This window comes from Zalophus californianus, chromosome 13 (genome assembly GCF_009762305.2).
Source record: "Zalophus californianus isolate mZalCal1 chromosome 13, mZalCal1.pri.v2, whole genome shotgun sequence".
NCBI lineage: Eukaryota > Metazoa > Chordata > Mammalia > Carnivora > Otariidae > Zalophus > Zalophus californianus.
The window spans coordinates 13,720,641-13,746,699 of record NC_045607.1 but is presented as its reverse complement, the minus strand read 5'-3'; the positions used below and the strand labels follow the sequence as shown (position 1 = coordinate 13,746,699).

The 26,059-nt window shown below is 40.6% G+C and overlaps 1 protein-coding gene across 1 annotated transcript in view; it reads right to left on the bottom strand.

The window, feature by feature from the left end:
- Nucleotides 1-26,059, bottom strand: part of C5 (complement C5) — a 94,478-nt gene that overhangs the window by 24,344 nt on the left and 44,075 nt on the right. The window contains exons 21-28 of the mRNA XM_027616596.2: nucleotides 24,611-24,838; nucleotides 23,096-23,156; nucleotides 10,219-10,308; nucleotides 8,796-9,008; nucleotides 8,245-8,320; nucleotides 5,215-5,374; nucleotides 3,379-3,474; nucleotides 1,855-2,026 (exon numbers count right to left, since the gene is read on the bottom strand). Coding sequence (XP_027472397.2) covers nucleotides 1,855-2,026; nucleotides 3,379-3,474; nucleotides 5,215-5,374; nucleotides 8,245-8,320; nucleotides 8,796-9,008; nucleotides 10,219-10,308; nucleotides 23,096-23,156; nucleotides 24,611-24,838 — 1,096 coding nt within the window. The remainder of the gene's footprint in view (nucleotides 1-1,854; nucleotides 2,027-3,378; nucleotides 3,475-5,214; nucleotides 5,375-8,244; nucleotides 8,321-8,795; nucleotides 9,009-10,218; nucleotides 10,309-23,095; nucleotides 23,157-24,610; nucleotides 24,839-26,059) is intronic.

The following is a 26,059-nucleotide window of genomic DNA, read 5'->3' as shown; positions in this document are numbered from 1 at the left end:
ATGATCCCTATCTTCTAAGACCCAAGCATTTCTTTTATGTTATTTTAAAAGCACTGTACAAGTGGTTTTGAGGTTCAGTCACTTTTATTTATTTATTTATTTTTTAAGATTCAGTCATTTTCCTCACTGATATGAGGAATTCTTAATCTCAGGAAACAAACTGAGGGTTGCTGGAGTGGTGGGGGGTGGGAGGGTTGGGGTGGCTGGGTGATAGACATTGGGGAGGGTATGTGCTATGGTGAGCGCTGTGAATTGTGCAAGACTGTTGAATCACAGATCTGTACCTCTGAAACAAATAATGCAATATATGTTAAGAAAAAAAAAAGAAGATAGCAGGAGGGGAAGAATGAAGAGGGGGAAATCGGAGGGGGAGATGAACCATGAGAGATGATGGACTCTGAAAAACAAACTGAGGGTTCTAGAGGGGAGGGGGGTGGGGGGATGGGTTAGCCTGGTGATGGGTATTAAAGAGGGCACGTTCTGCGTGGAGCACTGGGTGTTATGAACAAACAATGAATCATGGAACACTACATCAAAAAAAAAAACCAAAAAGAAAAAAAAACCACTGTAAGTTCACTGATATTTACAATTAAAATTGATCCTTACTCTTCTTACTTAAAAAGAAAAGATTCAGTCATTTTTAAATGATGACGGAAATCAAATCTTGTAGATAGTGGTACACTTCATGTTACATTTATTAAGCTTTTAGAAAACCTCAGCCAGGAGAGGGCTCGGAAGTGTCCAACCATGCCGTGCTGGTATAGGAACACATGGTGATTAACATAACATAAAAAAAAAAAGGAACACTGGCCAGTGATCACTGCTATCCTCTTTCTATTTCTTTACTCCTGACCCATAGGAAGTGGTTTCTTTATTTTTCAAAATGAAATACATATATAGCCAACGCAATACAGGATAAGCCAGAAGGGAAAGTGCAATAAACTGGCAATGAGTACATCTCTCTCTGCTAAAAATCCTCAAAACCTTCCCTTTTCACTTGAACTGGAAGTTAAAGGTTTGGGCTTCCCCTGGCCCCCACAGCGCCCGGATGTGAATGAGACACAGGCACCTCTTGGTCTGGGCAGAGGCAGACCCAATCCAGGGTGCCTGGCTGGGGGAATTCACAGGCTGGATTTCAGCCTCAGTTCACTGGCTGGGTTGGGAGCTGTGCACATTGCACGACTGTATACAGGAGTCTTGTGGAGCTCCTGTGATGACCTCCAAGGCTGCATATGACCCTCCCTCCCTCCTGCCCCCTCTCCTTCCCTTGCCTCCCCATCATCTCACTCCTCTCCAGTCACACTGGCCTCCTTGCCATTCTTGGAGCTCCAGGCACCCTCCTGCCTCAGGCATACGCACACGCTGCTTCTCCACCAGGAACATCCTTTGGAGAAGCCACAGCTTGCTTCCTCACCTTCATTGGGTCTCGATTCAAGTACTAGCTTCTCAGGGAGGCTTAAATCACAACCTCCTCCTTCGCCTTGTCTCCCTCCCCTGCTTCATTTTTCTTCATATCATTCATCGCCAACCTAGTCACTATATGCAATATTTTACTTACCATGTTTGTCTCCCCGTAACTGGAATGTAAGTTCTATGAGGACCTGGATTTTTTTTCTTTTGGTCTGTTGCTTTATCTCTAGAACCTACAGCAGTGTCTGATATATAGGAGGTACTCAATACATATGCTGAATGAATGAATAACAGCACTTATTATATTGTATTATGATGATTTGTTCCTTTAGGGCAGGGATTGTGTCTTACTCAACTTTGCATGCCCTAATCTCCTTCCCAGAATTAGCAGACTTTATATGCTTAGTAAACACTTGCCAAATAAATGTACGAAACAAGTCATACCTTTAACCAAAGCCTTTTTCTTCAGGGCTGAGACAATTGAATGAAACTGTGGGTGACTTTTATCTCCCAGGGAAAGAGCATAAGCAGAAATGGCCAGTGTAAAGGTGCTCTGGGCTGAGAGGGTATTTTCAAGCAGAAAGTTGTCAGCTTTAGTGAGAGCCATGCTGATTTTCTGGAAACAAGAGCAAAAGACATCTAGGTTTGTCAAGCCTCAACCTAACAACCGATGAGAACTACCCCCGGGTGGCACCATCCTGGGGCAGGCAAGATGGAGCGTAGAGAGAAATGACCTAATGGAAGTGGATGGGGTCTCCCTGAAGCAAATCCCTCTGGGAGAAGGAGCAGAGTACAATCTCAGAAGGGAAAATGTGCTTGTCCAAACTGGGTCAACCTTTTTGCCCCTCAATTCTCATCTGTCAAAGTTTTTCCCTTTAGTTTCTGTTTCCCGTATCAGATGTAGTCTCTGGGAAGAAGAAGCCTAGACACAGCTTTAATCACGTCCCGCCGCCCCCCCCCCCAACCCGGCACAGCAGGGACAGACTCACATTTTCAAAAGGAATTTTGCTAAATAAAACCATAAATAGCAGGAAAAGAACCAAGCTGCCAGAGTGCTTCTTGATCCTAAGAATTCCTGGGAAAATTGTCTCTATTATTTTGTCCTGAGACAACTGAAGTATTTATTTTGGATAAGTGCATGAGGACAAAGTCTGGTGCACTGCTGCAGTCAACTTGCCCAGCCCCTTCTCTCCCGGCTCCACTGTCTCTTGCTCATGTACCACTAGGTGTCGACTGGTCCTCTAGGGCCCTGGGAACTTGTCCCTTGTTGATTATTTTGTCTTGTTAAGTATAAATAACAATTCTCTTGAAACAAACTAAAAACAGTATTTTGTTTTGTGGTTGAAGTCCTGCAAACCCCTGTGGGTTTTTCCATGTCTCTTCTGTAGGCTGGTTTGAAGGACATGTCTAATTGACTTCTGATTTGTAGGCAGGCGTGTTTGACCTCAATGCGGGGAAGTGTCTCTTCCCAGATCGGGGAAGCATCCCTGCTACCCCTTGGAGTCTACCACGTTGACGCACTCAGGTGAATCTTCTCCTTACTCCCCTCAGCTTCCAAGCAAGTGAGACGGCACAGCCCAAAGAAGCAAACACGCTATCGTGTGTTTAGTAGTTCCATGATATAAAATGCCTCCACTGTAGGCTAACAGTCACATACACATCATAACATTACCAGAGACACTGGAAGGAAGCTAGGGACACCACGTCATTTTCTCCTCAGTCACAACTTACTGGTTCTGTCAGCTCCATAGTTTAGTAGCCTGTGACACTGGACGATTAAACCTGCCTTACCCACAGGTCTCAGTTTTTGCAACTGTCAACAAGTAGGTTGGACCAGAGCATCTCTAATATCTATCATAATTCCGAAATCTTTTGATTTGGGAGCTAAATTTATTTTCAAGGCGGTCCCTCCCACTAAATGGTACAGAAACAGATGAGCAGTGTTAGAGGAAGGAAACTCTTACTTACCACTATGGGGCATATATCAAAAGCCCTTCTAATTCCAATCACTGTAAAGGCTGTAAGATATAAGGCATTCTCTTGGGCTTCAATAGGCAAGGTACCCTAAAAATAAGCCATGTTTTAAAAGGAGAGTGAAACGGTGTCCTTAAAGTGAAATGACCTGGTTCTAATCTCCTCCTCTCCCTTCATGCATTCCAGTTGGACTGCTTGCCATTTCTCAGTAAGATCTTGGTCTTCCTCACTTGCATACCTTCCATGCCTTTCTCTCCCTCACCTCCCCACCCTGAAGTTCCACTTCATACCTCTTCACCACAGGTTCTCCCCCTCCTTCAAGATCCTGTTAAAATACCACCTCCTCTCTGAAGCTCTATTCAGACTCTGTTCTCCCGTATTATTTCCTCTTAGGGCAGTCACATTCCAATGCAATGCTTATATGATCTTCCAAAGCGTCCTCTATTTACCTCTCCAGCTTTATTTCATGTCACTCACCCCCTAGCTCTCTTGGTCCCAGTTACGTGCATGAACCACCCTCTCTCTCCACTTCAAAAGGCCAGGCACGCTGTTTGCCGTCACTTGGAACACTCTGCCTGCCTTCCTCCTGACTAGCTCCCAGGATCCTGGCTAACTCATTGTTTTCAATTCCCCCATACTAGGTTAGATCCCCCGCTTTTGGTGAAATTATATTTCCCTTTTCTTAACATGTATCGCACACTTGAAATTACTTACTGACGTCTGACTTCTCTGCGAGATCATAAGCTCTAAGGCCTCCGTGACCACACTTGTTTTGTTCACCCTTGTGTCTCTACCATGTAGCACTTAGTACACATTCAGTAAGTATTTCTTATATACGTGAATGAACACATACAGTTATATGTAGATTAGAGTTGGTAGCATGGATAGCCCACTTTCCCTACCGGTGTGTGAGCTTTGTGGTAGTCTATCCTTCCCACACTTCCTCCCTGATTGCGCTCAGAATAGACCACGTATTAGGTGCTCAGCAAAAGGTTGTTGAATAATACAGACAGATAGATGGATGGATGGATATGTGGGCATCTTAAGAAAAAAAAATGTAGTATTTTATTCTTCAAATAGCACCTGGATAATGTCAGTTGCCCTCTGTTTCTTGTGGGAGTCCTAATCTGCTATTGGTGCAGCAGAGGACCATATGAGTTCCCTGTTACCAGGGAGCCATTTATGCCTGATATCATGCCAGAAAGGGATTGGATTAGGGCAGGCAAAAAACCAAAACAAACCAAAACAAACAAACAAAGGAACGAAAAACACTGTTGCATCTTAAAGAAACCTTCTAAGGAGTAGAAGGGAGTAGGAGATACTGTAATGGTATCTTGGAGAGATACTATAATCACTTTGTAATTCAAGTTTATAAGTAGATTCTAATCTCAAACAACACTTTGTTGTACAGTTTAATAAAACTGACCCCAATCTCTCTTACTGACAGGATATAAATAGGGTCCCATCTTTCATGACAACACCTTGCAGCCTTGACCTGTAAGAAGGCTCTGAATTTCAGGTATGGCATCTATACCAAGGGTATGTGGACAGATGATACATTTTACCTGTTCTGAGATCTCTAGCACTTACAGCCTGTGGACAACCGGTGCCTGTTACACAAGAGATGTCAAAGACATCACTCGTCTGACCTATACTGAATTGTGTGAAGAGCAGTGCAAGAAGAACCTTCATATTCTTTGCCTGTACACAACAGGACTTTCTTAAAGGGATACATATATTTTCTTTTCTTCAAACTTCTAAAATAGGATGAGAACAAAACTCAGACTTGTAAATAAAACTGTTGCTAATCTATATATTTGGTTTCCTTACCTGTAATTTTATTGGTTGATAATGGGAGTTTTCCTTGAAAGATCCATTTTCTAGTTGACTATTCTCTATCAGCCACAATAAAGCATTACAAATTGAATTTTGGTTCTGATTTATGTATTTATTTACTTGTCCAAGTACTCTTAAAACAAAAGCTGTTAACCTTTAAGACAAAATCAAATAACTAATATTTAGATGTTCAATCCCTTTGGCTTTCAATTTATGTGTGTTTTAGTTAATATGATATTTATTCTTTAAAAGAAAATAATATTTTAAATCATACAATTCAAAGTATGTTGTCACCATTTTACAAAGGAAGAAAAGATTTTAGGAAGATCTCCAAAACGTTTAGTCAACAAACGTGAACAACACATCTTTTGTGATTGCAGGATTGCTAACAAGCACACAAACTAAAACCGGTGCCTGATGATTAAAAACAAAATTACGCTCAAGTTAAAGACAACAGTGGTGAAGCAAATAGTTTTGAGTCAGGGCACTGACATATGAACAGGAGACCTGGAAGAGTAAAATCTTAAAATTCTAGATTGTAAAAGGTGCACAAGCTGTCTAATCTAAAGTCTTGTCTGAGGCCTGAATTTCCTTCCCCGACTTTCACCAGAGTGTTTACCTCACTTCCTCTTGAGCCAGGCCATTGATGCAGAACTCACTACCTCACAAGGAAGCTTTAACTATCATGATTATGGAGGCTTTCTTGTTTTTGTTTTTTGCTTTTTGAAGCAATTTCAGTCTCTACTAATATCTCTCAAGGAATATCCAAGAGTATCTAATTCATAACCCCACAATGCCTCTTATCCGCCCGCCCCCCAACTCCTCCGGTCCCATTACCTCACTCTCTGAGTGCCCAGAGCTACCCACTCTTCAGCCCCTCACTTCTCAGAGTAAGACCACTTGACTCTCCCTCTCACTTAAAATATTTTATTTTCATTTTTCTTTCTAAAATGAACGATATATTGGGGCACCTGGGTGGCTCAGTCAGTTAAGCGTCTGCCTTCGGCTCAGGTCATGATCCCAGGGTCCCGGGACTGAGACCCACATCAGGCTCCCAGCTCAGTGGAGAGCCTGTTTCTCCCTTTCTTTCTGCCCCGCCCCCCTGCTCATGCTTGCTCGTGTGCTCTTTCTGAAATAAATAAATAAAATCTTTAAAAATAAAATAAAATAAATGATATATTATTTTTTGTACTTTTTCTTTGTACTTCCCTTGTATTTCTCAAAAAAAATATTTTGAAAGTATTCAGGTACTGGCCATTTTCTTCTGTGTATGTTTCTCTCAAGGAACTTGTGGAGTTGGGTTCTAGGACAGTATCCAAATATTTCTGTATTTCTGGCTGAACACCGTCCACTCAGTCTTGCCCAGAATGCTCGAGAGGCCCTAGGTGTTTACTGAGAGGCTACTGCATCTTCTTGGGGAGAGGGGGCATTTCGTCCTCTAAGCATTTAGTCCCTAGCTGTTGCTGTGCTGGTTTCTAACCCCTACCCCTCGCATCCTGGTTGGTATCCTCCGGTAGGCATGCTCCAGGAGTCTACATGTCTTTTAAAATGTGCCACCCACACATGGTTAGACCCACTTCTGAGGTACAATCTGTGGACTTGATAAGTGATTGGATATAGAGCCAAAAGGAAAGGGATGGTTCAAACTTGTACAGAGTATTGCTGCCTACAGATTAAGAAAACCCAAACAAAACAAAACAAAAGACTGAATTTGGCATGAATTATGTTTGAAGGGCCTTTGGCTCCCAGACCCCTAGAAATGTGGATTTGGAGCTTAGGAAAGAAGTTAGGCCTTGAGACATCAATTGGGGAATCATCTATGTAGAAATTATGGAAATCATGGGCAAAGATGAGATTGCACAAGGAGAGACTACAGAAAATAAGAGGGTCAAAGATGAAATCCCAGGGACTCTCCATAGTTACAGGGCATAATCTAAAAGTCAATTATTCCAGATTGTACAATTCTTAAAAGTGTTTTATATAGTAAAATTTATAAGGCACTTGGAACACTATGTTTTCATTGAATATTTTGTCAGTGCATGAGAGTATTTTTTTTGAAAATAGATTGCCACGTGGACTTTCAGTTAATTCAGACAGTCTTGCCCTCAAAGCATCAAAAATAAGGAAGTTATTATGCTTCACTGAATAAGTACTTACTGAGCACCTGCTATGTGTCAGGTATGTACCAGACACTAGGAATACTTGGGAGTGCCCACGTGGAGCTCACATTCTGGTGGCAAGACAGATAATAAGTGAGATAAGTAAGAATGTTAATGATAAATTTTAAGGAGGAAGGAAAGTTGGGGAACAGGATATGAAATGTTGGGATGGGAATGGGATGCAATTTTAGATAGAATGATAAGTAGAGGCCTCATTGAGAAGGTGATTTTTGGTAAAGACCTGAGGGAGGTAAGGGAGCTAGCCACTGATACCTGAAGAGCATTTCGGACAGAGGAACATGAGTGCAAAGGCCCTCAGGTGGAAGCATGCCTGGTCTGTTCAAGGAACATTGAAGGGGTCCGTAGGGCTTGAGTGGAAGGAAAGAGAATAGTAGGGGATGCAGTTGGAGAGGTGAGTTGAAGCCAGACCATGAAGGGCCTTGTAGTTCACAGTAAGTTTGGTTTTTACCCTGGGCACGATGGGAAGCTCCCAAATGGTTCTGAGTGACGTGACCTAACTTATGTTTTAACAGGGTCACTCCAGCTGCTACGTTCGGTATAGACAAAGAGGGGGAAGGGCTGAAGACGAAAGAGCAGAGAAGGCTAGTACAATAATCCAGATAAGACATGGGAGTGGCTTGGGCCAGGATGGCGTGGTGGGGTTGGTAAGAAGTAGTTAAGTTTAGGACACATTTTGAAGGTACAGCCAGAAGTATTCGCTGGATCCGATGTGACTTGTAAGAGAAAGAGGGCAATGAAGGATAACTAGACTTTTATCCTGAGCAACTGGATGAATGGAATTTCCATTAAGATTCCTTAATTAATCAACTATTTTATGAAAATGCAAATCAAACCTTCTACTTACCAGGTGCTAGCACTTCCACCCTTCCACATGCTGTAAGAATAGTCAGCATTTCTGTAGGACATGATGCTCACCAACCCTAAGAGGCACCAGAAAAAGAACATAGTGCTTCACTGACCTTCATTTCTACACAAAGAATGCTTTATTAGCTTCTGGGAACGGTAAACTTCCTTTGGTGTTGGGCAGCAAGCATGTGCTCTGTGGCCAACGTTACACTTCTCAAAAGAAGTATATGAATCACGAATCACTTGAATTGGGAATTATCAAGCAGAACACTCTGAGCTCATTCAAGAGGGAAGGAAGTGCTCTGTCGGGGTTGGAATGCAGGTGTCTTGTCTCTCATCCAGGCATTTTGGTAAATTAAGCCAAAATGCTACAGAAAATAGTATTTATTTATATAGTTGTGTCTATCTCACGATTTTCTTTTTGCAGAAATGCTTTTACAATTATGCTTTTGTATAATTTATAAGAACTTAAATATTAGTTTAATTGCACCAATAGTTTAAAAATCACAACACTTTTATGTACAATATGTAAAATAGATTTTCTTTTACCTTCTTTTAGTTTTTTCTTCAGGTTCTGTTTTTCAGTTAATGAATTAGTAGAAAAAATGTCCCAATTATTTCCTGCTTCCAGGTAGTGAAAAGCATAGAATACTGGGACAATGCTCATCAGTTCTGCCTCTGCATTCCCCTTGGGGAGGTGGGTAAGAATATCAATGCCTTTCTGACTCAGAACTGCAGACATGACCTCACCTATAAGCAGTCCTGTAACAAACAAACAAAAAAATCAAGGTAGACACAATTTCTATCAACTTCTGAGTAACAGTATATTTTAGAGAGAAGAGCAACTGTCCCTGTTCTTTCCTCTTTTTTTTTTTTTTTTTTTGAGAGAGAAAGTGAGAGCGAGCATAGGGGCAGTGAGGAGAAGGGGCAGAGGGAGAGGAAGAGAGAGAATCTTAACAGGTTCTACACCCAGTGCAGAGCCTGACTCAGGGCTCGATCTCACGACCCGAGATCATGACCTGAGCTGAAATCAAGAGTCGGACACTTAACCAACTGAGCCACCCAGGCACCCTCTTGTTCTTTTCTTTTTATCTAGGCAGTTGAATTACTTCTTAGCTGGGGAGAGACAAAAAAGATCTAGTTAGGAATATGGATTTAAAAGAAACACCAAGACCAGGCTTAAAAATGCCACTGGAATATTGTGGTAAGATGGTATAATGTAGCAGGCAAATTAACGCATAGAGGACATGGCAAATTTGTTGTCGTTCAATCTGACAGCTTTAGATGTCATAAACCCTATTAATCAATCGCTCCCACAAAGCAAAGCAAAAAGCCTGGGCTGTGAGTGTTCTGGGAGTGCTGTGGGGGCTCTGTCTAAAACTCACTGTGCGATACGAGGCAAACCAATTTTCACACAACCAACACCAGGATTGCGCATGTTTAAAAAAGTTTCTCCCGGTACTAACATTCTGTGAGTCCAGGGCTTTCACTGAGACAAAATGTAGTCAGGACATTCTGTTGTTTTGATGACTTAATACTGAATTATAAAAGCTGGAGACCAGAGGAAACCCACCAAAGCTGCCACTTCTGCAAATGTGCCAGAGGGGAGAGAACCCCTCTGGGACTGATATTTCCGCAGAACAGTGCAACTCTGGTGGGTCACAAAGCCTTCTCTGGAGCAAGAGTGGTCACTAAGATCATGGAAAGTTTTGGAGAAGTCTTTGCGTCAGTGATAGCCCCCATCCTTCATCGTGGGAGAATGAATCTCCATTTAAATCAGGCCAATGGAAGAAAACAGTCAGAAAAGCGGTTGGGGATTTGAAGGTGGAAGAAGGAGCAGGGTTCTCCCAGAGGCGGATTTGTATATGCTGCTGAGTAGAGAAGAGGAGAAACAGGATAATCATGAGGATATTTGATTGCTCTTTGAAGCATAAAGTGAAATGAAAAATAAAAATGGCATTTGTCACTTTACCTTTTACACTCACAATCCTTTTGACTTTTGTTTTGGGGACCAAATCTAATGGTACCCGGTATGGGAACTCCTTTCGTCTACTAATGACACCTGAAATTTAAAAAAAAATATTAGATTTACACAGAATTCTTTTTTTAAATTTAAATTTTATTAATTAACACATAGTGTATTATTAGTTTCAGAGGTAGAGGTCAGTGATTCATCAGTCTTATATAACACCCAATGCTCATTACATCCCGTGCCCTCCTTAATGCCCATCACCCCGTTACCCCATCACCCCACTCCTTCCCCTCCAGCAACCCTCAGTTTGTTTCCTATGATTAAGAGTCTCTTATGGTTTGTCTCCCTCTCTGGTTTCGTCTTGTTTTATTTTTCTATCACTTTCCCTGTGCTCCTGTTTTGTTTCTTAAATTCCACATATGAGTGAGATCTTATGATAATTATCTTTCTCTGATTGACTTATTTCGCTTATCATAATACCCTCCAGTTCCAACCATGTTGTTGCAAATGGCAAGATTTCATTTTCTTGATGGCTGAGTGATAGTCCATTGTGTATATACACCACATCTTCTTTATTCACTCATCTGTCGATGGACATCTGGGCTCTTTCCACAGTTTGGCTATTGGGGACTTTGCTGCTCTAAATATTAAGGTGCAGGTGCCCCTTCAGATGACTACATTTATATCTCTGGGGTAAATCCCTAGTAGTGCAATTGCTGGGTCATAGAGTAGTTCTATTTTCAACTGTTTGAGGAACCTCCATACTGTTTTCCAGAGTGGCTGCACCAGCTTGCATTCCCACCAACAGTGTAGGAGGGTTCCCCTTTCTCTGCATCCTCGCCACCATCTGTCATTTCCTGCCTTATTAATTTTAGCCATTCTGACTAGTATGAGGTAGTATCTCATAGATTTATACAGAATTCTTGAAGGAACACCAGTTGCAGGTTATTTATAATATACTAGCTTCCAAAGAATTGTTTTAAAATAAAAGGTCCTCTTATAATAACTATATTAAAATTTAAAAAGGAAGTTAAAAATAATCAAGGATTTTTATCAAACCCTAGGGCTATATAATCTCTTTAGAGCATTAAATTTAACTGTAAGCTTCCTGGTCATTACAAGATAGGAAATAAATAGGTTATATATATTTTATCTACCAGAAAAAGGGAGCATGCCGTTTTGTCCAAAGAGAGAAAATTATTCTCGGAACTGAAAGCTAAAAATAACTAACACAATTCCTTAGTCAAGGATATATGAAGATTAGCTCCATTGGGAAGCATGCCCTGAAATTCTTTCCACTTTCTCTCAATGTAACTTAGACCCGTTTTTTCTATGTGCAATAACAGAGTTTAGTGTACTTGTATCAGAGCATTTTTCTGCTTTAATCATTGGTTTATTTCATAAAAATGGTATTTATCATTCTACTGATAGAACACTAAGCACTCTGCTAAGCTTTTAAATGCGTTGTTGTATTGGATCTTAAAACAACTCTGTTTGCTAGGTCTATTGTTATTATTTTTATTTTATAGATGAGAAAACTGAGGTTTAGAGAGCAAACTGCTCTAGGTCACAGAGCGGGCACAGATGAAGCTTGGATCTGAGCTCAGAAGTTTTACTGCAGACCCACAGCAGTCACCACAAAGAGACCCCACCACCCATTGTCCTTCCAGGAAAGCTCCGAGGGCAGGAACCATCTCTTATTGGAAGCTGTAGTCCCAGCATTTAGCATGGTCCTTGGCATAGGGCAGATGCTAAAAGAAAATAGTGACGTTTTGCCATTTAATGGGCAAGCCACATGGCTTTGCAGAAGAGACAGAGTGTTCCTCAGGTGACTTCTTTCTTCATTAACTTTTAATAAATGCTGAGGATATAATATTAAAATAAAATTCGCGAAGACATATAAGAGGTTTGTGGTGTGGGTGAAAGAGCATGGAGTTCAGAAGGAGCTCACTCTATATGTGACACTGGGCAAGACGCTTCACCTTTCTATGCCTTGATGTGCTCATCCGTTCAATAGAGGTAATAATATTTTCCTCAAAGGATTTTTATAAGGGTGAAAATAATATAGACAAAGAGCCTGGCAAACAGTTCGTGCTCAGTACACTGTACTTAATAATAGTCAGTTGTCTGAAATTATCTAAATTTGATCCTCCACTAGTTTTTCCATTGATACCTGCCCTTGACTATTTCAATTCTTATTAGCAACTCTGCTATCAGATTGAAAAGGTCCAGAAGAGAAAACTAAAACTAAGAGAAGTCAATATTATTCCTTGTCAGAAATCATGATAAAAGATACATCAAGGAATGCTTGGGTGGCTCAGTTGGTTAAGTGTCTGCCTTCAGCTCAGGTCATGATCCCAGGGTCCTGGGATTGAGCCCCTCATCAGGCTCCCTGCTCAGCGGGGAGCCCGCTTCTCTTGCTTCCTGCTGCTCCCCCTGCTTGTGCTCACTCTCTCTCCGACAAGTAAATAAATAAAATCTTAAAAAAATAAAAAATAAAAGACTCATTAATACATCACATATAGAGGTAGATGCCAGAGAGATTAAAGCATTTAGAAGTCAAATCTGTAAAACCAATAGGATAAAATATACAATATCTCTGTGAACTAAGAGCAGGGAAACACTTCTTAAAGATTACCCCCAAAATATATAATAGCTATAAAGTAAAGTTATAATGAATTTGACTATATCAGAATAAAGGACTCCTGTTCAGAACCCCCTAGGGTTCATTATTGCTCAAAAAAAGTACACCAGAGGGGCACCTTGGTGGCTCAGTCAGTTAAGAGTCTGACTCTTGATTTCTGCTCAGGTCATGATCTCAGGGTCATGAGATTGAGCCTTGCCGCCGCCGGACTCTGTGCTCAGCAGGGAGTCTGCTGGACATTCTCTCCCTCTCCCGCTGCCCCTTTTTCCTCTCATTCGCGTGCACTCTCTCATTCTCAAATAAATAAATATATTTTTAAGAGAGTACACCAGAGACAAAAATCAATAAGAAATAGACAAGAAAACCCAAACGGAAAAATAGAACAAAGTGCAAAAGATAGGAATAGGCAATTCACAGATGAGAAGCCCAAATGGCCAATAAGCATATGGAGAAATTTTTTTTAAGGTTTTATTTATTTATTTGACAGAGAGAGAGAGAGCACGAGCAGGAACACAAGCAGGGGGAGTGGGAGAGGGAGAAGCAGGCCTCCCGCCAAGCGGAAAGCTCATATGGAGAAATGTTTAAAATCATTTGTAATCAGAAGGATCCAAATTAAAACAATGAGATGGCATCCTATGCCTCTCATAAATGGCACATTTTAGAAAGGCCAGTAATAATACCAAGTGCTAGTGAGGATGTAGAGAGATGACAACCCTCACACAGTGCTGGTGGATGTGTAACTAGCACAGCCATCCTGAAGACCGGTGTGACAGCAGTAAATAATATTCATTGTATGTATGCCCTTTGCCACCGCGGTCGCACTCCCAGATATATGGTCCAGATAAATGCTGCAAAGATTTGTAAAGGGAGATGTATAAGGATGTTCGCTGCAGCATTGCTCACAGTGGTGGGGAATCTGTCACTAGAGGATGGATAAGTAAAAGTGTGGTGGACTGTACTCTGAAACACTATGTGAGAAGCAGTGAGTGTATCTTTAAAACAGAACGTTGAGATAAAAACTGAAGAAAGAGAGGAGGAGGTAGAGTGGGATCTGAGTGGGTGCATTTGAAGGAAGGGAAATAGGAGCAGGGTTCAGGAATGAAGGGAGGGAAGAAAACATGAGGGGCCTGCCCAGACCCTTCGGTGTGCCAGGAAGTGGGGGGGGGGTGGGGAGCTGAACTCCCTGCAGCCCAGAGAAGAAAAGATTTGGAGGTAAAGGGCTTGTGGGGGGGAGAAAGCAGGAACCAAGGATGAGCGCTCCTTGGATTGAGTTTCCACATTTAGTCCTCATTTTAAGCTGATGCCACACTATGTTAATTCCTATTATTTTACAATTTGTTCTGATACCTCCTTCTCCCTCACTGATATTGTTTTTCAAATTTCCAGTGAGGTTATTGTCCATTTACTTTTCCAAATATATTTTGGCCTTTTTAAAAAAAATGGAATTTAGGGGCGCCCGGGTGGCTCAGTTGTTAAGTGTCTACCTTCGGCTCAGGTCATGATCCCGGGGTCCTGGGATCGAGCCCCGCATCGGGCTCCCTGCTCAGCGGGGAGCCTGCTTCTCCCTCTCCCACTCCCCCTGCTTGTGTTCCTGCTCTCACTGTCTCTGTCAGATAAATAAAATGTTTAAAAAAAAAAAATGGAATTCGGCGGAGCAAGATGGCGGAGGAGTAGGAGACCTAGATTTCGTCTGGTCTCAGGAATTCAGCCGAATAGGGATCAAACCATTCTGAACACCTACGAACTCAACAGGAGATCAAAGAGGAGAGTAGCAACAACTATCTGAACAGAAAAGCGACCACTTTCTGGAAGGTAGGACGTGCAGAGAAGTGAATCCGAGGCGATATTCGGGAGGATAGACGGCGGGGGAGGGGCCTCTGTCGGCCGCTTCTGGCAAGTGCTAGAGCCGCGGAGCACAAAATCGGACCTTTTAGAAGTCGGCTCCACTGAGGGACGTCGCTCCAGTGGCTAAGCGGGGGTGGAACCCTCGCAGGACAGTGGGGTCTCAGGACCCTTGGGGTCACAGAAAGACCGGGGGAGCCTGAGTGCGCCAGAGCTCCCAGGTATCAGAGCGGGGAAGCCGGCTGCAGAGACCAGCTGAGGCGCGGGCTCTCAGCTCGGGGTTGCCATAAACTGTGATCCGCGGCCCAGTCGGGCCACTGCTCCTGCAGCAGGGACCCAACAGGCGGCAGATCTGGGGAGACTCCCCTTCCTTCCCGGGGAGGAGCAGCGCGGGAACGCACCGCAGGGATCTGCTGGGTTTGGAGACTCCACACGGGGTAGGGTGCCACAGATACAAACACTCGGTCACAGCCCGGTGAGCATGGAGTGCGGCCGGAGACCAGGGACAAGGGAGTGACTGCTTTTCTCTGGGGGCGCACTGAGGAGCGGGGCCCCGAGTTCTCAGCTCCACCGGGTGGAGATTGGGAGGCCACCATTTTTGCCCTGGTCCTCCAAGGCTGTACGGAGAGCTTGCAGGGAACAAAAGCTCCTGAGAGCAAACCTGAGCAGCTTGCTTAGCCCAGACTGACAAGGGTGGGGCAATTCAGCCTCCGGCAAAGACATTTGGAAACCACAGCAACAGGCCCCTCCCCCAGAAGATCAGCACGAACAGCCAGCAAGCCCAGACCAAGTTTACCGATCAAGGGGAACGGGAGAACTCCAGCGCTAGGGGAATAATGCACATAGAATTCATGGCTTTTTTTTTACCATGATTCATTAGTTCATCAAAGTTAATTTTTGTTAACTGTTTTTTTTTTCTTTTTCTTTTTCCCTTTTTCAACCAACATCTTATCAATCTCTTTAAAAAAAAAAAACATTTTTTATTTTTTTTTTCATTTTTAGAGTCATATTTTATCCCTTCATAGTAGTTACCCTTATTTTTGGCATATATATAAAAGTTGTTCTCTCTTTAAAATTTTGAGATACAGTTTCTTCTAACAGATCAAAATATACCCTAAATCACTAGTGTATGGCTCTGTTCTAGTCTCCTGCCTGATCACATTCTCTCCCTTTTTTCTTTTTTTTTTTTAAATCTTCTTTCCTTTTTCAAACAACTTCTTATCTTATCAAGTCCTTTTATAAAATCTTTTATAATTTTCATCTTTACAGTCATCTTCTATCCCTTCATTGTATCAACCCTTATTTTGTACATATATGTCTTTCTTCCTTTAAAATTTTAGGAGGCACTTTTTTCTAACAGACCAAAATACGCCCAAAATCTAGTGTGTGGCATTGATCTATGCACTAGCCTGATCATATTTGATCACATTCTGCTTTTTTTGTATTGTTCTGTTTTTGTTTTTATCTTTTTTTTTTCTTTTTTTTTCTTTTCTCTTTCTTTTTTCTTTCTTTCTCTCTCTTTTCCCCTGGTTTCAGGTCAATTTGGATTTGTATACAGTATATTTGCTGGGGACGTTGTAAACCTGTTAGCATTTTGTTCTCTCATTCATCTATTCTCCTCTGGACAAAATGACAAGACGAAAAAAATCACCTCAGCAAAAAGAACAAGAGGTAGTACCGTCAGCCAGGGACCTACTCAATACGGACATTAGTACGATGTCGGACCTAGAGTTCAGAATCATGACTTTAAAGATACTAGCTGGGCTTGAAAAAAGCGTGGAAGTATTAGAGAAACCCTTTCTGGAGAAATAAAAGAACTAAAATCTAACCAAGTCGAAATCAAAAAGGCTATTGATGAGGTGCAATCAAAAATGGGGGCACTAACTGCTAGGATAAATGAGGCAGAAGAGAGAATCAGTGATATAGAAGACCAAATGATGGAAAATAAAGAGGCTGAGAAAAAGAGGGAGAAACAACTACAGGATCACGAGGGCAGAATTCGAGAGATAAGTGATTCGATAAGACGAAACAACATTAGAATAATTGGGATCCCAGAAGAAGAAGAAAGAGAGAGAGGGGCAGAAGGTATATTGGAGCAAATAATAGCAGAGAACTTCCCTAATGTGAGGAAGGAAACAGGCATCAAAATCCAGGAGGCACAGAGAACCCCTCTCAAAATCAATAAAAATAGGTCAACACCCCGACATCTAATAGTAAAACTTACGAGTCTCAGAGACAAAGAGAAAATCCTGAAAGCAGCTCGGGAGAAGAGATATGTAACCTACAATGGTAAAAATATTAGATTGGCAACAGACCTATCCACAGAGACCTGGCAGGCCAGAAAGGACTGGCAAGATATCTTCAGAGCACTAAACGAGAAAAATATGCAGCCAAGAATACTATATCCAGCTAGGCTGTCATTGAAAATAGAAGGAGAGATAAAAAGCTTCCAGAACAAACAAAAACTAAAGGAATTTGCAAACATGAAACCAGCCCTCCAAGAAATATTGAAAGGGGTCCTCTAAGCAAAGAGAGAGCCTAAAAGCAGCAAAGATCAGAAAGGAACACAGACAACATACAGTAACAGTCACCTTACAGGCAATACAATGGCACTAAATTCATACCTTTCAATAGTTACCCTGAATGTAAATGGGCTCAATGCCCCAATCAAAAGACACAGGCTATCAGATTGGATTAAAAAACAAGACCCATCGATATGCTGTCTGCAAGAGACTCATTTTAGACCCAAAGACACCCCCAGATTGAAAGTGAGGGGGTGGAAAACCATTTATCATGCTAATGGACACCAAAAGAAAGCTGGGGTGGCAATCCTTATATCAGACAAACTAGATTTTAAAACAAAGACTGTAATAAGAGATGAGGAAGGACACTATATCCTACTTAAAGGTTCTGTCCAACAAGAAGATCTAACAATTGTAAATATCTATGCCCCGAACATGGGAGCAGCCAATTATATAAGGCAATTAATAACAAAAGCAAAGAAACACATTGACAACAATACAATAATAGTGGGGGACTTTAACACCCCCCTGACTGAAATGGACAGATCATCTAAGCAAAAGATCAACAAGGAAATAAAGACTTTCAATGACACACTGGACCAAATGGACTTCACAGACATATTCAGAACATTCCATCCCAAAGCAACGGAATACACATTCTTCTCTAGTGCCCATGGAACATTCTCCAGAATTGATCACATCCTAGGTCACAAATCAGGTCTCAACCGGTACCAAAAGATTGGGATCATTCCCTGCATATTTTCATACCACAATGCTTTGAAACTAGAACTCAATCACAAGAGGAAAGTCGGAAAGAACTCAAATACATGGAGGCTAAAGAGCATCCTACTAAAGAATGAATGGGTCAACCAGGAAATTAAAGAAGAATTAAAAAAAATTCATGGAAACCAATGAAAATGAAAACACAACTGTCCAAAATCTTTGGGATACAGCAAAGGCAGTCCTGAGACGAAAGTATATAGCAATACAAGCCTTTCTCAAGAAACAAGAAAGGTCTCAAATACACAATCTAACCCTACACCTAAAGGAGCTGGAGAAAGAACAGCAAATAAAGCCTAAACCCAGCAGGAGAAGAGAAATCATAAAGATCAGAGCAGAAATCAATGAACTAGAAACCAAAAGAACAGTAGAACAGATCAACGAAACTAGGAGCTGGTTCTTTGAAAGAATTAACAAGATTGATAAACCCCTGACCAGACTCATCAAAAAGAAAAGAGAAATGACCCAAATCAACAAAATCATGAATGAAAGAGGAGAGATCACAACCAACACCAAAGAAATACAAACAATTATAAGAACATATTATGAGCAACTCTATGCCAGCAAATTAGATAACCTGGAAGAAATGGGTGCATTCCTAGAGATGTATCAACTACCAAAACTGAACCAGGAAGAAATAGAAAACCTGAACAGACCTATAACCACTAAGGAAATTGAAGCAGTCATCAAAAATCTCCCAAGAAACAAAAGCCCAGGGCCAGATGGCTTCCCAGGGGAATTCTATCAAACATTTAAAGAAGAATTAATACCTATTCTCCTGAAACTGTTCCAAAAAATAGAAATGGAAGGAAAACTTCCAAATTCATTTTATGAGGCCACCATTACCTTGATCCCAAAACCAGACAAAGATCCCATCAAAAAGGAGAATTACAGACCAATATCCTTGATGAACATGGATGCAAAAATTCTCACCAAAATACTAGCCAATAAGATCCAACAGTACATTAAAAGGATTATTCACCACGACCAAGTGGGATTTATCCCTGGGCTGCAAGGATGGTTCAACATCCGCAAATCAATCAACGTGATACAATACATTAACAAAAGAAAGAACAAGAATCATATGATCCTCTCAATAGATGCAGAAAAAGCATTTGACAAAGTACAGCATCCTTTCTTGATCAAAACTCTTCAGAGTATAGGGATAGAGGGTACATACCTCAATATCATAAAAGCCATCTACGAAAAACCTACAGCGAATATCATTCTCAATGGGGAAAATCTGAGAGCTTTTCCCCTAAGGTCAGGAACGAGGCAGGGATGTCCAGTCTCACCACTGCGCTATTCAACATAGTATTAGAAGTCCTAGCCACAGCAATCAGACAACAAAAAGAAATCAAAGGCATCCAAATCGGCAAAGAGGAAGTCAAACTCTCACTCTTTGCAGATTATATGATACTTTATGTGGAAAACCCAAAAGACTCCACCCCAAAACTGCTAGAACTCATACAAGAATTCAGCCAAGTAGCAGGCTATAAAATCAATGCACAGAAATCAGTGGCATTCCTATACACCAACAACAAGACAGAAGAGAGACAAATCAAGGAGTCGATCCCATTCACAATTGCACCCAAAACCATAAGATATCTAGGAATAAATTTAACCAAAGAGGCAAAGGATCTGTACTCAGAAAACTATAAAATACTCAGGAAAGAAATTGAAGAAGACACAAAGAAATGGAAAAACGTTCCATGCTCATGGATTGGGAGAACCAACATTGTGAAGATGTCAATGCTACCTAGAGCAATCTACACATTCAATGCAATCCCCCTCAAAATACCATCCACTTTTTTCAAAGAAATGGAACAAATAATCCTAAAATTTGTATGGAACCAGAAGAGACCCCGAATAGCCAGAGGAATATTGAAAAAGAAAAGCAAAGCCGGCGGCATCACAATTCCGGACTTCCAGCTCTATTACAAAGCTGTCATCATCAAGACAGTATGGTACTGGCACAAAAACAGACACATAGATCAATGGAACAGAATTGAGAGCCCAGAAATGGACCCTCAACTCTATGGTCAACTTATCTTTGACAAAGCAGGAAAGAATGTCCAGTGGAAAAAAGACAGTCTCTTCAACAAATGGTGTTGGGAAAATTGGACAGCCACATGCAGAAGAATGAAACTGGACCATTTCCTTACACCACACACAAAAATAGACTCCAAATGGTTGAAAGACCTAAACGTGAGACAGGAGTTCATCCAAATCCTAAAAGAGAACACAGGTAGCAACCTCTTCGACCTCAGTCGCAGCAACTTCTTCCTAGAAACATCACCAAAGGCACAGGAAGCCAGGGCAAAAATGAACTATTGGGATTTCATCAAGATAAAAAGCTTTTGCACAGCAAAAGAAACAGTCCACAAAACCAAAAGACAACCGACAGAATGGGAGAAAATATTTGCAAATGACATATCAGAGAAAGGGCTAGTATCCAAAATCTATAAAGAACTTATCAAACTCAACACCCAAAGAACAAATAATCCAATCAAGAAATGGGCAGAAGACATGAACAGACATTTTTCCAAAGAAGACATCCAAATGGCCAACAGGCACATGAAAAAGTGCTCAACATCGCTCGGCATCAGGGAAATCCAAATCAAAACCTCAATGAGATACCACCTCACACCCATCAGAATGGCTAAAATGAACAAGTCAGGGAACGACAGATGTTGGCGGGGATGTGGAGAAAGGGGAACCCTCCTACACTGTTGGTGGGAATGCAAGCTGGTGCAACCCCTCTGGAAAACAGTATGGAGGTTCCTCAAACAGTTGAAATTAGAGCTACCATTCGATCCAGCAATTGCACTTCTGGGTATTTACCCCAAAGATACAAATGTAGGGACCCGAAGGGGTACGTGCACCCCAATGTTTATAGCAGCAATGTCCACAATAGCCAAACTGTGGAAAGAGCCAAGATGTCCATCGACAGATGAATGGATAAAGAAGATGTGGTATATATACACAATGGAATATTATGTAGCCATCAAAAGAAATGAGATCTTGCCATTTGCAAAGACGTGGATGGAACTGGAGGGTGTTATGCTGAGTGAAATAAGTCAATCAGAGAAAGACATGTATCATATGACCTCACTGATATGAGGAATTCTTAATCTCAGGAACAAACTGAGGGTTGCTGGAGTGGTCGGGGGTGGGAGGGATGGGGTGGCTGGGTGATGGACATTGGGGAAGATATGTGCTACGGTGAGCGCTGTGAATTGTGTAAGACTGTTGAATCACAGATCTGTACTTCTGAAACAAATAACGCAACATATTTTAAGAAAAAAGAAAAAGAAGATAGCAGGAGAGGAAGAATGAAGGGGAGTAAGTCAGAGGGGGAGACGAACCAGGAGAGATGATGGACTCTGAAAAACAAACTGAGGTTTCTGGAGGGGAGGAGGGTGGGGGGATGGGTTAGCCTGGTGATGGGTATTGAGGAGGGCACATTCTGCATGGAGCACTGGGTATTATGAACAAACAATGAATCATGGAACAGTACACCAAAACAAATTATGTAAGATATGGTGATTAACATAACAATAAAAAAATCTAAAAAAAAACAAAAACATATCCACACACACACAAAAAAAATAAAAATAAATAAATAAAATATTTTTATATATCACAATTTAAAAAAAATAGACACAAAACATAAAAAAAATGGAATTCTATAAAGTATCATATTGGTATAGCAATTCCAACATATAAATATTGGAAGTATTTCATAAACTCTCCAAACTCACTGGACAGAATTAATTGTCATCTTTACCCTATTTAGCCCTCTAGAAAGTAACAAAGTACCTAAGTACCCTCTAGAAAGTAACAAAGTACCTAAATCTAAGTTGTCTAAAAGGATAAGGAGAAAAGTCATACGGCAAGATTGGAAAGAGGCATAGAATTTAATATTACTATTTTTTTCACCAAGATCTTTGATCGAGCGACTTATTCCCAGATGAAAGATCATTCCCATCGTGTGGCCCTGATGTCTACCCCTGGGATGTACAAGACAGGACCACTTTGGAAATCAGTTTGAAGTAATGTCAGGATAGGAGGCACAAGGGTAAACGGGAAGAAAAAAAGGACACAGTGGCTCTGAGGCCTGATGTAACTGTATGAGGCCCCAAACCTCAGAATTTGTAATATCTCTCCCCACAGATCCTTCACAACAGACAGGCTGGAAGAAGATATGTGTGAAGATAAAATTTTAAAAAAAGGAAGCATCTGGATATATGCATCTAGGATGGATTTTTCTTTCTGTTACCCTGTTGAAGTCATCCTTAGCTGAGGGTACTCAGCTGATGTAAAGGTAAAGGTCTGAATTCTTTGCTTGCCCAGAGGAAATGGCTCTCTGAGTATAGGGTCTTGATTTATAAGTAAACTTTTTTCCTCACTGCTCTGTCACTGAAAACAAAGAAAAATTATTCAATGCAATAATAAGGTAAATTTTAACCATTTAATAAGAACTGTGGCAGGCTACCTTTTTTTGTTGTTGAAAAGAATTGTTAGTTGAACACATTCTAAATTTCGCATATATATATATATATATATATATATATGTATGGGCCTTGATTAAATGCTTGGATTTTCACAAAATTCTAACTGTGAGAAGATTCAGAATATCTTTATTGAAGGGTAAAAGCAGGGGAGTAGGAACAATGAGGAATGGGTTAGTTAAGTGACTAATCAGCATTATTGTGTTTTCAAACACTGCGTCTTAAAGAAGTATGGAAATGACTTTTTCTTAAGTGTTCTTTGGGATTGATGGTTCTATAAGAAAATATTATAAATTATTATTGTGATGGATAAAAAATGACTACTATTGAAGAGAAGTCATGCAATTATTACTATCTCAATGCTTTGCACTTAAAATTAATGGAATTCTTTTTCTTTATTCTAAACCCATGCAGGTTACAATACAACATATGCTATTAAGACTGTCAATGAACTAAGAAGTGGATATTTCTTATTCCAGACAATTGACATTTTGAAAAACAGTATTTCAGGTTACTTAGACACTTTAATTTCTAGAGCAAAAGAAGACATACAAATACAAAATCATTTTGCCTACCATAAATACCCCTTGGGTCCAGAGTAACACCAGCATAACTTTCCTTTTTGACACCTTCCGGCTAAAAAGGGAGAAAACATTGTCAAGAATATAATTAAATTTAACTCCCTCAGTGGAGCCTTAATTTGTTCACTGGATTTCAGCTGCCCCATTCAAATGACGAAAGAATATAATTAAATTTATGTGACCTGAATTCTTGGATCAACTTAAAGACTTTCTAATTGAAAAATTCTTTTTTTAAAAGGCAAAATATGTGTAAATATTTATATCCCTACATGGAAGAATAAGATTCTCTGGCTACTTGCATAATAACCAGAGCAAATATTTAAATAGAAGTTATTATAAGCCAGGTAATTGATCTAAGTGCTTTGTATGTATTAGCTCGTTTAACCTAAAAAAATACTCTATGAAGTAGAAACTATTATTACTCCCATTTGATAGATGAGGAAAAGAACACATAGAGAAATCAAGAAACGTATCCAATGTCACACTGCTAGGAAGTGGTGGAGCCAGGATTCAAACCCAGGCAGCCTGTCTCCAGAGTCTGTGCATGGAACCACCATGCAAGGATGCATAGGACATGCCTTACACAAAGTAAGTCAGTACATGTCTACTGAAGTGATTTCATGGCTGAAAACAGAGGTCAGAGAATGAAGACCTAAGAAGGCCCAGTTCTGTCATTAATTAGCCATGTGCCTCTTGGCAAGAATCTCAACCTTAGTAAGATAACAAGAAAACACTCAATGGCCTATGTGGGTAAATAGTACTTAATAAATGATAGTTTTCTTCCCTTTTTAGTCTGTTTACTCATTTGTAAATGGGACATTTTTTTAGACTATAAATTCTAAACTGTAAATGCATGGGCAGTGTCTTATTTTTTGTTGGAAATCCAGTACCTGCCTAATGTCTGGCACATCGATTTCAAGACATGTCTTTTGAATGTGTTAGGGGGAAAATCTTGGAAGGCTGTATATATGTATATATATACACCAAATTGTCACAGTTGGATATCTTTGGGTGTGGGAGTTATCAGTGATTTTAATTTTCTTCTCTGTGGTTTTTCATTATTCCATATACAATATACATATACAGTAAGTAAGTACCATTGTTTTATTTAAATTTTTAAAACATAATGTCAGACTGAAAGAAAAGTTGTAAGAATAGTACAAAAAAAAATCTGAGATAACCTCTACCCAGTTTCCTTCAAATGTTAGCATTTTGTTACATTGACATTTATATTATTTTTCTCTGTGTTCTTTTTCTGATCTACTTAATGATAAGCTGCTGACATCTTGTTTTTCAGAATGAAAAAAGTGTTATTGTTCTTTCTCTTTCTTTCTTTTTTTAAATTTTAATTCCATTATAATCAATACACAGTGTTATATTAGTTTCAGGTGTACAATATAGTGACTTGACACTTCCATACACTAGTTACCATGCTAAGTATACTCTTCACCTTCACCTATGAAAAAGGTGTTTTTAAAAAGAATCAGAAAAAAAGCATATTTTTCTTACCACCACTCGTAATGTTTTTACTAAGATTTCTTTTCCAAGTGAAGTCTCCAGTGAAAAGTTGATGTTGTGGAGGCCAATTTCCAGGGGAAGCACAGTGAAGGTCACCAGATGACTGGAGGAAGCTTCTACTCTCTGGGACAGACATCTGGAGGGACTGCTGCCCTGGTGGTCAATGGCTGGGCTTCCTGATGTACAGATTCCCTCCACAGCAGACATTTTAACACAGAACTGAAATATTACCAGTGAACAGTTATATTAAAACACTTTATGATAGGGCGCCTCAGTGGCTCAGATGGTTAAGCGTCTGCCTTCAGCTCAGGTCATGATCCCAGAGTCCTGGGATCGGGTCCCACATCGGGCTCCCTGCTCCTTGGGAGCCTGCTTCTCCCTCTGTCTCTCTCTCTCTCTCTCTCTCTCTCTCTCTCTCTCATGAATAAATAAATAAATCAAATCTTTAAAAAAAAAACAACACTTTATGATAAGGAAAGTATGCCCTGATCTTGTTCGTCTGGATACAAACTCTCCCTGAGATTTTTACAGTGATAAAGAATTCCTCAGATTATAAGGCAGAGGAGAAAGCTCATTTCAGATTTTTGAACATACATACACAAGTTGCTGTAGAATTTAGCAATGTGAAGGGATGTCTGGCAAGTTCAGCCCCGGCTCTGAAATGCCTTACCTTCCTTAGATTATAACCTTCTAAATCAGGTGTGAAGCTGCTCAGGTTCTTTGTTCACGTTGTCATGATACCATTTGTTGCATGGTCTCTTTACATGCCTGTACCTCAGGCAGTGCGAACCCCAGGCTGAGGCACTTTACGTGTCTTACTCCTCTTTGTATCTTTTAGCTCAGCCTTTGGTATTCAACACATGATGATTTTAGGAAAGACTGAGAACGCCATCTCTTGGCATTCAAGGCCCTGCCAGATATGTCCCCACCTTATATTCTAACCTTGTTGCTTATTAATTCTCCACTTGGACCCGTTTTACAACCAAACGTGGGCTCCAGAAAGATCTAGGTTCTAATCTTGGCTCTGCCTCTTACTGTAGGACAATATCAGTTCACATGACCTCTTTAACTGTTCATTTCCTCATCTTTGTAATGGGGACAATAATAATAGTACCTATCTACTTCTGGTTGAAACAGGGAATATTTTTCATCTTCACTCCAAAATCTAGTGAACTGATAGAATTAAGAACTATATCCCAAAGCATAAAATCGTAAGATACAGAATAAATAAAGCAGGTAAACAAGAAAGAATGCCAACATTCAACAACTAATCTGAAGAATTTCTCAAAAGTGGAATGTTCTTTTTCACTCTTAATTATCTTTTTGGGAAACACAACAACCTGCATGGGTGGGGCAGGAATTAAAGAAGCCTACTGGGTTGCCCAAGGTCAATGATTCAGTCCCCCAGGATAGCAGGGGTAGCATGGGGAAGGAGAAGAG